Below are 14,096 nucleotides of genomic sequence, written 5' to 3'. Positions count from 1 at the left end.
CCCTAAAATTGTTAAATGAGGAGCCCATTGGGTTTTTTTTTTTTGATGATCAACCCATTGGGTTTAGTCTATTATAGTATTGTTACCGAATACGCATCTCCTGGTTTCTCAAAAAAAAAAAAGAATACGCATCTCCTATCCTATGTAGTGTTGTTAACTTATATTATGGAATCTTTGTTTTTCTATCTAGCTATAATGTAGATCTATAATTGGTGACTTTCTCTATTATGATTTCCTTTATGGAGATATGCGACATTTCACAGTAATTTTTTGTGTGTATATATGTTACTTTTTGTTATATGTTTGGTACAAAAAGGAACATATGGTTTGTCTTCTAGGTGGTGTTTGGGTCATTTGTTGTGGATGGGTTGTTGGGTTTTTGGAGGTAGGGATGGCAATGGGGCGGGGCAGGTTTGAAGGATGGGGTCTTCGCCCTGCTCGCAAGATTTTGTCTTTCCCCATCCCCGCCCTGCAGGACGGGGAAAATTTTCTTACCCTATCCTTACCCCTTGGGGCCCTGTGAAGCCCCACCTCACCCTGTAAAACTCTATTTTTTGTTCATTTACCTTACAACTAATACAAATTTTTTAATGAAACCTATTTCATTAATAAAATTATATTTGAAATTACAACAAAATTTATCCCATAAAATCAAATTAATTTTTATAAAAAATTGAGTAATATATCCATACGTTTAACAAGACAATCATTAATAATAATAAAAAAAAAACTCATAGTATAACACATGACAAAATAAAGGAAGAAAATCACATTGGGTAAAATAAAATAAGCTAATATTAATATGTTTGTTTAAATAGTAGGGCTTTAGGATATGAAAATTTTATAATTATAACTCTTAGCAACATGGGGTGGGGTGAGTCTAAAAAGTCTAAACCCGTCTTCACCCCACCCCGTGATGCGGGACTAAAATCTTACCCCATCCTCACCTCACCAACTTTGTGGGATGGGAAAAACTTGCGTGGGACGAAGTTGGGAGGGGCGGGGAAAAATTGCCACCCCTATTTGGAGGGTCTTGGTGGGCCATGGGTGCTTGGATTTATGGACAATAATTGTAGATCTCTATTTATGGGTTGTCCAATTCGGCACTTAGTTTTATGACATCATTCATCAACAATTTTTCTCTGCTTTGGATGATAGTTGTTTAGGTTACTTTCAATTTCTAATGGACAACAAAGCATTTTTTTTTTTTTTTTTTTTTTTTTTGCTGAATGACAACAATGTATTCTTAGATTAGCAACCTTTTTACTTTTCATTGGATTGCTGTGATTGATGTTGTAGATCTCGCGGCGTTGATGGGGGTAACAACCTTATAGTAGTAGTAGTAGTGGTTGTTTATATATATATATATATATATATAGATAGATAGATAGAAATCATAATTTAGTATAATTTAAGTGTATATATGTATAAAGTTCTCTTTTGAAGACTTAAATCCCGTTTCTTGCTTTTTCTCCCAAAAAAAAAAAATTCCAATTCTTGCCTTCCACTCTACAAAAACTTATACTAATCAGGTCTATAAAAAAAAAATTTTAATTGGGGTTTTTTTTTTTTTTTTTTTTTTTTTGTTTTGAGAACCAATTTACTTGAGTTGGCTTTCTTTGTTATGAAGATTGTGGTGAGTGAAAGTTCAAAAACGTGTATAAACACCCTTGAACGTTTAGACCCCCAAATTACAACTTAACCAATTCAAGCAATATGTCAAACAACAAGTGTGCGGAAACTTAACATAAGCTATAATATGGAATTGGTTAAAAACTATCTAAGCCAAAACAAAAATAATCAACAGCAGATAATAAAAAGGCAAAGATAGAGAGGAAGGAAGATGCAAACACAAAGACAACACGTGATGTGTTATCGAAGAGGAAACCGCAGCTCTCGGCGTAAAACCTCTCCGCCACCCTCCAAGCGGTAAACAATCCACTAGAAAATACAGTTGGGATACATGGACAGCAATAGACCCTCCAAGCCTAATCTACCCAGTGCACCTAAGCCCTCCAAACTTCTTGCTCCAACGAGGTTGCGCCGAACCTTTTTCTTTTCTAGCTTCCCGGATTCCGCTACTAGACCGTAGCATCAACCAATGAAGATTGGTTCCTTCCTAACTGCTTCCCAGAAATCTAAACAGCTGTCTCACAGTGATGATGATGGTGAGAATCAGGTTTGGTATAATGCTTCTCAAGGATTTGACAATGGAGAGGAAGAGAGTTGAGGAATTTGAAGAGACTCTAATGTATAAATTGTGGGTGAATCAATTTGGTTTTTATTTAGGGTTTCTCTCTCAAAATTCTCTCTGGAAGCTCTCTTTCAATTGTGGGTAAAAGGGGTATTTATACTGGAGTGGGAGAAGAATGTGAAACGTCAGGTTTTACAAAACAGGGGTGGCTCGCGGCTTGACTAAGTCGCGAGATCCAGTCGCGAGATAACCGTATGGCCAGTTGTCCTATTTTGTCCTGTAGTGCTCCAGCTTGCATGACTGTTCATCTTCCTGCATACTTGGCACGTGTGCTGCGTCTGGCGGCTTGCAGCCGCGAGTCACCTGCGAATCCCAGCCGCGAGTCTCTGTTTTCTTGCACACTCTTGAACAATCTTCACTCTATCTCACTCACTACCCTTACATCAAACCCACCTAAATACAAGGTTACTAAATGCTGAATTACAAGCAAATTTGGCATGGAATAAAGCCAATTAGATGGTTGAATAAATTCAACCTTACAATGCACGTTATCTATATATATAATAATAGATAAAGCTGAGAGAAAATCCAATTAGATTTCAAATTGGAATGTGAGTTCCAATTAACTCAACTGGTAAAGTCTTTGATGGTTGTATAAGAGATCTGTGGTTCAATTACTGTTAATATCAAAAACTGATTGGTGTCTTGATCTGATAATAAAGAGTTATCATCAAGAACGAACGCCACAAGTTGAAACTCTCTCCAAATTGGAATTAAATTAGAGCCTAATTTTACGCCATGTGTCCCATCTAATCTAAGTTTTTAATTTTTTTTGCCAAGTGAGTTAATTCAATGTAAAAATTGGATTTCAATTAGAATTTAATTTTGTACCATGTGTCCCATTTAATCTAAGTTTTTTTTTTTTTTTTGGTGTCAAAATGAGTTAATTTAGGGTAAAAAACAAGGAGTTCAGTATAAGTAAACCATAAAAAATATAAATTTTGAATGATTTTATATTTATGAGTTTTTTTTTTTTTTTTTTTTTTTTTTTTTTTTTTATAACTAAAAACAATTCAAGTTTATAGGTCATATATATATATATATATATATATATATTGATAGCCAAAGTTAAGAGAAAATCCAATTAAATTTTAAATTGAATTCTAATTTTGCGTGACGTGTCTCATCTAATTTTTAAATTTGTGTGTTAAGTGAATTATTAGGTGTAAAAATTAAAAAGCCTAAATTCAATTTAGAATTAAATTGAATTTGAATTGAAGTTCAATTTTGCACATGTATTCTATCTAATTTTTAAATTTTTGTAGCAAGTAAATTATTGAATGCAAAAATAGAATAGTCTAGATCTAATTAGATTCTAAATATTTATATATATATATATATATATATGTAAATATAAAAATATTTATATCTATATAATTGTGATTGTTTTTAAATATATCCGTACATATGCACGAGGTTACACACTAGTTTATATGAAAGTGAGAAATTCTAATATCATAATTAAATCACTATTAGTGGACATATGTATTTATGGCAAAATATAGAAGAGAGATTTGGATAGACAAATCATGGGCCGGATAACTTTTTTTTTTTTTTTTTGGTTGAGAATCATGGGCCGGTTAACTAATACTATAAATTAAATCACTTTTACTTTTTAAATTCCCTCATTATGACCTACTAGTCGCTAACCCATACTATGCATGGGAATCTACCTATTTATGTGATAAACTAAAATGATTTTATAAAATTTTAAATTGATTAAGAAACTACATTATTGCATGAATTTCTCTTGTATAACTTCAATTTGTGTTACAATTTGATAAAGAAGTCATTGTTTGAACCTATAAAGTAATAAGTTTTAAATTTTAATGGGTCTAAACTTTAAACAATGAAAAAAAAAATCACATGTTAGGTTGTGTTCCTAGCAACCTTGAAAGAAAAAGTAAAGGGAAAAAAAAACCATGAAATACCATCAAGCAATAAGTTTTAATGGGTTTAAACTACAAAAAATGAACAAAAATAATCATAAACAATCATAGGTGCAAGGTTTGGTTACCAAGATCAAATGGTTGTAAAACACAACCTTTCAACATTGATTTAGGGTTATGCAGAAGGCAACATAAATGACAGAAAATTGTTTTTACATTGTCTGCTATACCAACCATCTAAATATATTAATTCCAAAAAATATTAAATAAAATAATTCCTAGAATTATATGAGGTAATTAAGAAGAATATCAAGCCCTTGTGTGGATGTTATTTGTGGACGGTTGTCCATCACTGCAATTCATAGACTTTGTTGTTAATAAGACAATCGAGTTCAAAACTAAAAGCGATTAGGTGGCCTTTGTACTTCAGGATTTGTTCTCGTTGAAGAATAAACTTGCTTCCTACTATGGCTTCAATTTGATATGCGTGTTTTCTTTGTGAAAATTTGAGTGAGTATGAAGGGTTTCAACCTTGGCAGAAGTTTATATTTGTGAAAATTTTTGTTTTAGAATTTTAGTTGAAATAGAATTTTCAAGCTTTTGAAACATATATCTAATAGAGTTTTATTTAAAGAAGTTTATATTTGTGAAAATTTTTGTTATAGAATTTTCAAGCTTTTGAAACATATATCTAATAGAGTTTTATTTAAATTAAACTATTGTAATACTTGATAAGATATAAAACCAAAAATAAAAAGAATCTAAAATAAAAATAAAAAGAAAAAAAATAGTGATGACGTGGAAAATTGTGGGAGCTTCAAAAGTTTCGGTTTTATAAATAGAATTTTCAGGCTTTTGAAACATATATCTAATAGAGTTTTATTTAAACTAAACTACTGTAATACTTGATAAGATATAAAACCAAAAATAAAAAGAATCTAAAAAAAAGAAAAAAAGAAAATAGTGATGACGTGGAAAATTGTAGCAGCTTCAAAAGTTTTGGTTATATATATATATATATAGATTACTATTAGTTGACATATATATTTATAGAAAAATATAGAAGAGAGATTTGAATAGACAAATTTATGGATACTAAAAGAAATCAAAAAGACAATGTGTAAATCAATTGAATGGTGAAATAAAAATGGTAAGTGGTCAATTAGTTGGGAGATTCTGGCATTTTACCCTTAATTTTAAAAAAAATTGGCAATAGGCCCCTGTTTACAAACTATATAGGGCCGTGCCCCTGTTTCAATACTCAATTACCCTAAAATTGAGTTCAATTAAATACTCGATTCATAGAAAATCGAGTTATGCCCGATTAAACTTTAAAAAAAAAAAATTTACATCGAACTCAAGTTTCAGGAAATCAAGTTCCATGCAAAAAAAAATTTTATAAGTGTGATTGCCTCATATTCAGGGTGACCTATAGTGGTGTTTTTAAGCCCTATAGTGACGTTTTAAATCCCTATAGCGGCGTTTTCCTATAAATTTTTTTATTAGTCTGATTGCCCGTTCAGGTAGCCCTATAGTGGCGTTTTTAAGCCTTCTAGTGACGTTTTAAATCTCTATAGCGGCGTTTTCCTGCAAATTTTTTTTATAAGTCCCCATACCAGGTTCAAGGAGCCCTATAGTGACATTTTAAATCCCTATAGCGGCGTTTAGAAACTCGGCTTCCCTAAAATCGAGTTCCATGCTTTTTTTTTTTTTTTTTTTTTTTTTTGTTTTATTAGGCATAACTCGATTTTCTACGAATCGAGTATTTCATTGGAACTTGATTTTAAGGTAATTGAGTATCGAAACAGGGGCATATCCCTATATAGTTTCGAAATGGTGGCATATTACTAAATTTTTTAAAAATTAAGGGCAAAAGGCTAGAATCTCCCAATTAGTTGACTACCAATAGTACAGTTACAATACCATACATGTATTAATGTATACACGATTGATATGGTTCTCCTCCTAAATAAAAATTTAAATAAAAAACATTTCATATGTGTTAGTACAATAAACACAGACGAGTCATTGGAGTTATACTTAAATACCTCCCTTTTTTTCATTTGTTATTTTCCTCTTTGTAATATGCTTCCCCAATCTTTATATCTTCTCCAACTTTTGAGTTTCTCTCTATTCTCTCTCTCCGTTATTACTTGAAATAATTATAAAGACAATCTCAATTTCTCACATTGGCGGTAACCTTGTTTTCAATAATTAATGTCCTTTGTCCACAGTCAAGGTAAGTTTTCACGAACCACAAATGAGGAAAAGTTGTGTATTACTTCACAAATTTGTATTCCAAATTTTATAATTATTCAATGAATATAATGTTATTCTCAATCTTATAGCTAATGTCCTTGGCCTTTTTTAATCCCAATTTTACCCAAATCTCTAACAAAAAATATATTAAGAAAAGAGACTCACTAGCGGAGTTGGGGAATTGGAAGTGGCGGCGTAGTGAAGGAGATCATTGAAGATGGAAGGTCAGATTGGAGTTTTAAAGGCTGAGGCTTGATTTGTGGGTTTAGTGAGGATGCCATGGTGGGGTTATGTGTGACAGTGAAAACTAAGGTCTGTAATTATGGCATGGTGGAGCTTGAGTTTTGGTGGCTTGGAGCTACAATGCTGCTCTTCATTTTGGGGCATACAGAGAGCGAGAGAAAGAGACCCGTGTGGAGGAAAGTGAAGAAAAGGAAAAATATGAAGATAATGAACAAGTGAATGAGTGGATGAGAAAAAAAAAGAAAAAGAGATATGTGGAAGACATGCATTCAGGTAAAAAAATAATGTGGAAGACATGCACTAAGGCAATAAAATTTTAAAGATAAAATTTTAAATTACAAAAATTTAAAAGAAAAAAAACTATAGAACTACAAATTATTTTACAACTTTTTTCTCATAATTGTAATGTGAAAGTGTGTGATTGGTAGAGAAAAAATTGTAGGTTTATGTATAAGCGGTAGGCAAATACCACCAAATAATTATAACAAAAAAGTTGTGAAATAATTTTTAGTATTATAATCAATCATTTAAAACATAAGTGTTAATAAAATTTTATTTTATAAAGATTCATTTTACCAAAATTATTGGATTTTAACTTTTAAGATAATAATTTTGTGTTATAAAAAAATGATAAATCCACATACTTTTTAACAATTTTTTTATTATTAAGAGAATCATTTATTATTTTTGTGAAATCATTAATAATAATAATAATAATAAAACCACAAGTATGAATTCTTAAAAAATAAAAATAAAAGAACAAAAATATAAAGAATTCCTTCTGTATATTGTCATTTTTGCTAATTTATACTTCAAACCACAATATTAATAAGTGCTTACCAAACATTCAATTTTTTCTAAAAGCATTTTCTAATAGTTTTTATCAAACACTCTACTTTTTTGAAAAAACACAATTTCACACCGCACTATTTAAAACAGCCACTTTTTCATAAAAACACATTTTAAAAAAATAAACCAAACTCACCCGTAGTTGTTTGGCCTATAAAATTTGTAAAAACAGGGTGCTCTTCTCTTTTTAACAATTGTTTATACACTATGTTATAATTATTTTTTATTTTGGATTTAAGGGAATGGTGTCTCAATATACACACTCCCTTCATGTGAGACATCCCAAAAATCTTACTGATTGTGGATGATAAAATTGGAGATTTTAGTTTATTACATGTCCTTCAAATTAATTTAATTTACTTGTCAAATATCAAATCAATTAATCAAGCCACTTTTACTACTACAACATATCATATAAATAATATATGTCGGCAGTATTATAAAACGCATATTAATGTAATAATCTCTCTAACCAGCGACAGAAAAAGGAAATGAAAGCAGCACTCATTATTATTGATCCCACAACAGATAAGACCGACAGGCCTATGAACAAGCCATGAACATTGCTGTTTGCACTACCCCCCACATTTCAGTTAAGAATTTAGGCCTGTTTGGTGGAGTGGTTCAAACTCTCATTTTTAATTTTTAAATAACCTTACGTATATTTTCATACACTTTTTCACTGATACATATTTTAAAAAATTACAAATAATATTACTCAAATTTCACTATCAAACGGCTGGGCGTTAGAAATTAGGAACCTTTCCTCGTTCCTTCATTTCCGACTTCATAGTCCACGTGATTGATAGTTATCATAAAACACTTTCCTTCATCCTTCCGGACTTTCCTTTCCCAACAACCCTCTGCCCCCTGAGAAAAAAATATCTGTAATTGTTGTACTAAGTTTTAGGGTTTTACCCACAAAGGAGGGAAATTAATTAAGCAGACATGGCAGACAGTGTTGTGAGTTTCCTATTGGAGAACCTGACTCAGTTGCTTACCAAAGAATCAAAATTGCTACTTGGAGTTAAGGATCAAGTCTGATCAACCTCTTCCTCCAAAAAACTGAAGGCAAACGACAAGACGAATTGGTGAAGGAGGTAGTCAGCCAAATTAGGGACGTAGCCTATGAGGCTGAGGATGTTATTGATACATTCATCATTACTGTGACAGAGCACAGGAGAAGAAGAAGCAAGCTGAGGAAGTTAATCCATTCATGTGAACGAGCAATTACGTTTCACGAGGTTGAAAGCAAGATAGAGAGCATCAAGATCATCAACAAGGAAATTAACGACAATAGGAGCAAGTACGGCATAGAAATTGCTGAATCATCTGGAGGAGATGCAGAAGCAGAGGAGATACTGCACAGGCGCAGGAAACGTGTTGAGGAAGATCAAGTAGTGGGCTTCGCTCATGACGCTGAGGTATTGGTGAAGGAGCTTATGGAAGGGAGTTTGCAACGAAATGTTGCTTCAATCATTGGCATGGGCGGCTTAGGTAAAACCACTCTTGCTAGGAAGATCTACAACAACAATGATGTCAAGAATTACTTTGATTTCCGTGGATGGGTTTCTGTTTCTCAAAAATATAGAATCAGAGAGCTGTTGCTTGAAATTTTGAAGGGACTGTCACCACCACCAAGAGTGATGTTGAGAGCTGAATTGAAAGAGAAATTACTCCAAGGTTTGTATGCTACGTATAGCTCGAATAATGATAAACTGAAAGGGATACTAATTGAAGACTTGAAACGTTTCAAAGAAATGAATGAATGTTTCAAAGAAATGAATGATGAAGAATTCAGAAAGGCATGGTTTGAGTTCTTGGAAGGCGTACAAGACCATAATGATTTGAAAAATTCGTTGTCAAATTTCGTGCAAGATTTTTACAGCGAGAATGGAGTTAAATTGCAAGATACGACTGAGGATGAATTGAAAAGTGTGCTGCTTGAAATCACGTCTGGATTTCTCTTGTAAAAGCAAATAAAAACTGTAGTGTTATCTTCTTCAATACACGTGTTCATCCCTAGCGAATTGGAAAATTACAGTCCCACACAACTAAAGGTACGTTTTAGCACCAGCAACTTACACCACTACCATAACCGAGGAGTCAGACTTATAGAGTCCAATGGAAAAGGGCCTTAAAATAGTGTAACCTTCTGGCTCCTCCTCCTCCTGATAAAACTATATTTTTTAGATATCCACGTTAATGAGGATCAAATTTTGCGGATAATTCACCCAAAACTTTTTGTTACATGCAGTCATGCACACAAATTGTTTGTTCAAATAGCTGTGAGTGTTTTGTTCTTTTTTTTTTTTTTTTTGAATTTAATTTTGATAAAATTGTTGGTATAACATACCTCCTATTTATCTTGATAGAGTAACATGCAAGAAGACCTGCCTAACTTGATGGCGTATTTAGTTTCGCTATTGGTTTAGTTCTTACATGACGAATTGGTTTATAAGACAAAGTTGATCCAATGTTGTCTGTGATGAAGGTTGAGAAGGCTCCACTAGAATCATATGCGAACATAGGTGATTTAGACGAGGCAGTTGAACTCCTAAGGGGGCTCATATTGCATATTTTCGGTTTTAAAATTCATTGCAGCTGATATTCTCTCTATTCTGCAATATTTGATTGTTTTAAAACGTAACCTGAATTGGACTCAGAACTCAATGACATAAAAACCTTTCTTTGATTTTAAGGGGACTAATTACTTGCACTACAATAAGGGATTTGTATTTTTTAATGCAAGTAACATTAGGATTCTAATTATAATGAACCTGAATTAGGATGATACAATAGACTTTGGGCTTGAGTAGATCATAAAATGGGCTTGTACATGTCTATTTTTAGTCGACAACTTCTCTGTGACTATCAATTTTGGCTAGTTAGCACCTCTTATTACTCAGTACAAGCTCGTCACAACAGCCATTGAAAAATACTTAATTTCCAAATACTAAAAACTATATGTTGGTCTCCAACAACATACTCCCTCCGTCCCACTTTGTTTGTCCTGTTTGAAAAGTCAAACTTTTTAAGGGAATATCATTTATTGTTTTGTCTACCTTTTAAAAATGTATAAGTTTCCAAAACTATCCTTAAATAAATTTATCAAAAAATTGAATTAGTAAATTAGTAGGGTTATAATAGGAACATTAGTAAATTAATGACTTTTATGTTTAAAAACAAGACAATATTTTGGGACATCCCAAAATGGAATAGAGGACAAACAAAGTGGGACGGAGGGAGTAAGTTATAAGTTAAAATGAGAAAAAAATTATCAACCATCTAGGCAACCAAAGATATAAGTTATTAATAAAAATATGGCTACAGTAAATCTTGAATCTTTGGAGTCTAAATTATCAAATGATATCCCTTCAATCACAAATAATAAAGGCACGTAGACCTAGAGGTTGTAAAGAATGATGAGATAGACTAGTCAAACTAATTTCCTAAATTTTGATAAGTGAAATAATTGGAGGATATGCAATTCAGCAGAGAAAGACTATGTAAAATGTGTGTCTCAAAACTTGGCCCTGGAATCTGTAGTATGAGCTGTAAAAGGCAAGCAATTATACATTTATAAAGACAAATTCAACACTGTGCCATTAATTTGTTGAATTGAACCTCAGATTGTAATCAAGCCACCTCTTGGCCTTACCATAAAGTTCAAAATAGTAACTATCATCCCACTGCAAGTGTTCTTTCTTCTTATTCCTCATTACCTAGCTACTAATTTTATTGTTGGAACAAGATTATTCAACTATTTCTGGAACTCGATCAAGATAGCAGTTCATTTCCTCTGGAAATTCAGTCCTCGCTCGATTAGGTTTTCCTCCCACAACAACCATTGTTCCATCTTGCAAGGCCCAAATCCTTTGGATGTTCAAAGAAGAAAACTGTGGAAGAGATGGAGTATATAATGAATTGGAATCATGGTTTCAATTAATGGCAATACCAAACCAAAAATAGAATTATTAATTAAAAAGAAAAAAAAAAGCTATTTTAATACATTTCACTCTCAATGTAAAAGTAATGATGCAGGAATCACAATTTATAAATTTGTATCTCCATTTTTAAGTCCAGAAAAACATTCCAACTTTGGTTTATTACTAAAGATATAATAAAAGTGAAAGTCTTGATTGTTATGACAGGCATCAGAATGTAAATTGTAACCATAGCCAGATTAATATGACCAAATATAACACTATTATGAACCTTTATAAAAATTCAGGAATAAAATTACAAGTTTTGAAACATATACAGCAAACCTAAATCAAGTAAAGAAGTTTTACCTGTGATTATGATAGAGAACTGAGGTAGGTTGTAACACCCCATAATTTTGATATCAATTAAATTATTATACATAAATTATAGAGGAGACCTATAATTAAATGGATTAAATTGATTTGGGCCTAAGATATTAAAAATAATATAAATGCTATGGGATATGAAGCCCAAGTGAGGTGGCATAAGTAAATATATGGGCCTTGAAAACCCTAGCATTTTTTCTCTTAAATTGCATGTGTATATACATAAGAAGTCCCTTTTGTTTTCAGCCGCAACATACAAGTAAGCTGTTTCTTGTCTTCTCTACGGCTGTGTAGGAGAATCAGGTCAGCTCTCCTCTTTATTTGGGTTCTTTTATTTATGTGATACCTAGCATGTGTCTATCTAGCTTAAGGACTATTAATATATCACATAGCTAGGATGGAGGATTTCTGCATATATGAGTCATTGTGCTGCACAGAACACAGGAGTAGGTGTGGACTTGAAATTCAACGTTGTCATCATGTTGATAAAAAAATAAAAAAATAAAACCTGATTATGACTAGGAAATCATCCCACGTTTTCAAGGAGGAATTGTGCATGAAATGGCTTTAGTAGCTAATAGGACAAAAGGCATGACTTCATAAAGTCTAACCTTTCAATATATTAAAGAAAAAGGGTTCTATAATTGTATTATATTAGATAAGAATGGTCAATTATGGCTGCATGTCCAGAGCTTTGAATGGTGTCTAATAGGCTTGGACTTTATCAATTGTTTTGTCACCATGTGAAAGGAAAAAGGGTTGCTTGTGGTTTATATATATATATATATAATGGTTTATCTCTTTTCATTGCCATTGTCTTTGCCCAATTAGTGTCCAGCTGTGTCCTTTGCTTTATGGCATCAAGAGGATTTGGGTCTTTGGGTTGAGAATTCAATATTAAAATAGGAACTTTTATTTATATAGCCGTATGGTCCTCCATAGGCTTTGAAATAGATTTGACATAACTTTATTATATGGCTTCCACCTTTGATTAATAGCTTTATATGCTGGGTTGATCAGAGAGGTTTATATATATATATATATATATATATATATATAATGGTTAGAGTCAATGGACATCCAGTGGCATCAAGAGGGAATGCTAAGCAACAAATTAAGACAATACGTGATTTCAAATAGTAAATTGATAGTTAAGTGAATAAATGGAGGATTTTGGATATATTAATATTGTTTAGGATAAAACCGTTTAAGTGTGAAAATAAATTTTGAAGTGGGAAATTGTGTATTGATGAACCTATTTTTGGTATTGCTAGGTTCTAATTCTACTGAATTGTTGTGATTCAAGGGAGGTTGATTTCCATTATTTTTGCAGCTAAAAGGTAAGTGGTGTTTATTAATTTTGGGGGCTTTCCCCAAAACAGTGTTAACTATTAAACTATTTTATATGAAAGAATATGTTGATATTCTATATATAAATGAATATTTTACAAATGTTTGATGTGCACATTGGCTATTTGTTTTATGAAAAACTTGTGGGACAACCTAATTTTATTTAAACTTGTATGTGTGAATATGTCTTTATATTTTGAGAAGTATGAATGGATTATTTTGTGAGCATATTGAATATGTTTTGAAAACCTATGGCAAGTCGTGATTAGAAGCTCAGTATGATATTTAGTCCTTAGCAAGGGACAATCATGCTGTAGCTAGTCCTTAGAAAGGGACGGTCCCAAAAGGGGACAGTGCACACTTGATAGCTCCTTAGCAAGGGAGCATACTATTGAGGATCCAAAAGGAAGCTCCTTAGCAAGGGAGTGTACCTTTAGGTTCCAAAGGAGCCATCCTTGAGAAATGGGATGAAAGGAGGTTCCAGTCCCAAAAAGGGGACAGCACAACCCTGTCAACGGGGTATAAACGTTGACCACGAGAAAAGCCTAGGGAATTGTTTATGTGATGGTATCAATATATATATTATGATGGCTCACAATATAAAGATATTGTTTTCTTTTACATGAAATAGTTGATGACAAAATATTGGTGAATTATAAGTTGTGAATCTGTTGAAAGAATTATTTATTTGAAAGATTAGTTCTCACACCCCAATGTTAGTGAATTCCACTTATTGAGTTATCTCACCCCCTTTTATTTCCCATTACAGATACATTAGGTGGATTATTGGAGTAGAGATTCTTGGGAGACAGAAGTTACAAATTATTTTTATGGAACTGAAGATTTTATTATTATTTTATGGCATTAAACTTTGTATTGGAGAATTATTTTGAGGATGTTTTGTATTTGGTGAATTAGAGCTCTGACTTTTGTAATCAG

The 14,096-nt window shown here is 32.2% G+C and overlaps 1 protein-coding gene across 1 annotated transcript; it reads left to right on the top strand.

The window, feature by feature from the left end:
* The first annotated feature begins 8,442 nt into the window (after nt 1-8,442).
* LOC115966906 (disease resistance protein RPP13-like) lies at nt 8,443-9,467 on the top strand. The gene is made up of 2 exons (XM_031086038.1): nt 8,443-8,532; nt 8,592-9,467. The coding sequence occupies exons 1-2, from the start codon at nt 8,443-8,445 to the stop codon at nt 9,465-9,467; spliced, it is 966 nt and encodes a 321-aa protein (XP_030941898.1).
* Nucleotides 9,468-14,096: the final 4,629 nt, after the last annotated feature.

This window comes from Quercus lobata, chromosome 11 (assembly GCF_001633185.2).
Source record: "Quercus lobata isolate SW786 chromosome 11, ValleyOak3.0 Primary Assembly, whole genome shotgun sequence".
Lineage (NCBI taxonomy): Eukaryota > Viridiplantae > Streptophyta > Magnoliopsida > Fagales > Fagaceae > Quercus > Quercus lobata.
Note: the sequence above shows the minus strand (reverse complement) of the source record. Positions and strands in the feature narration are given on the sequence as shown.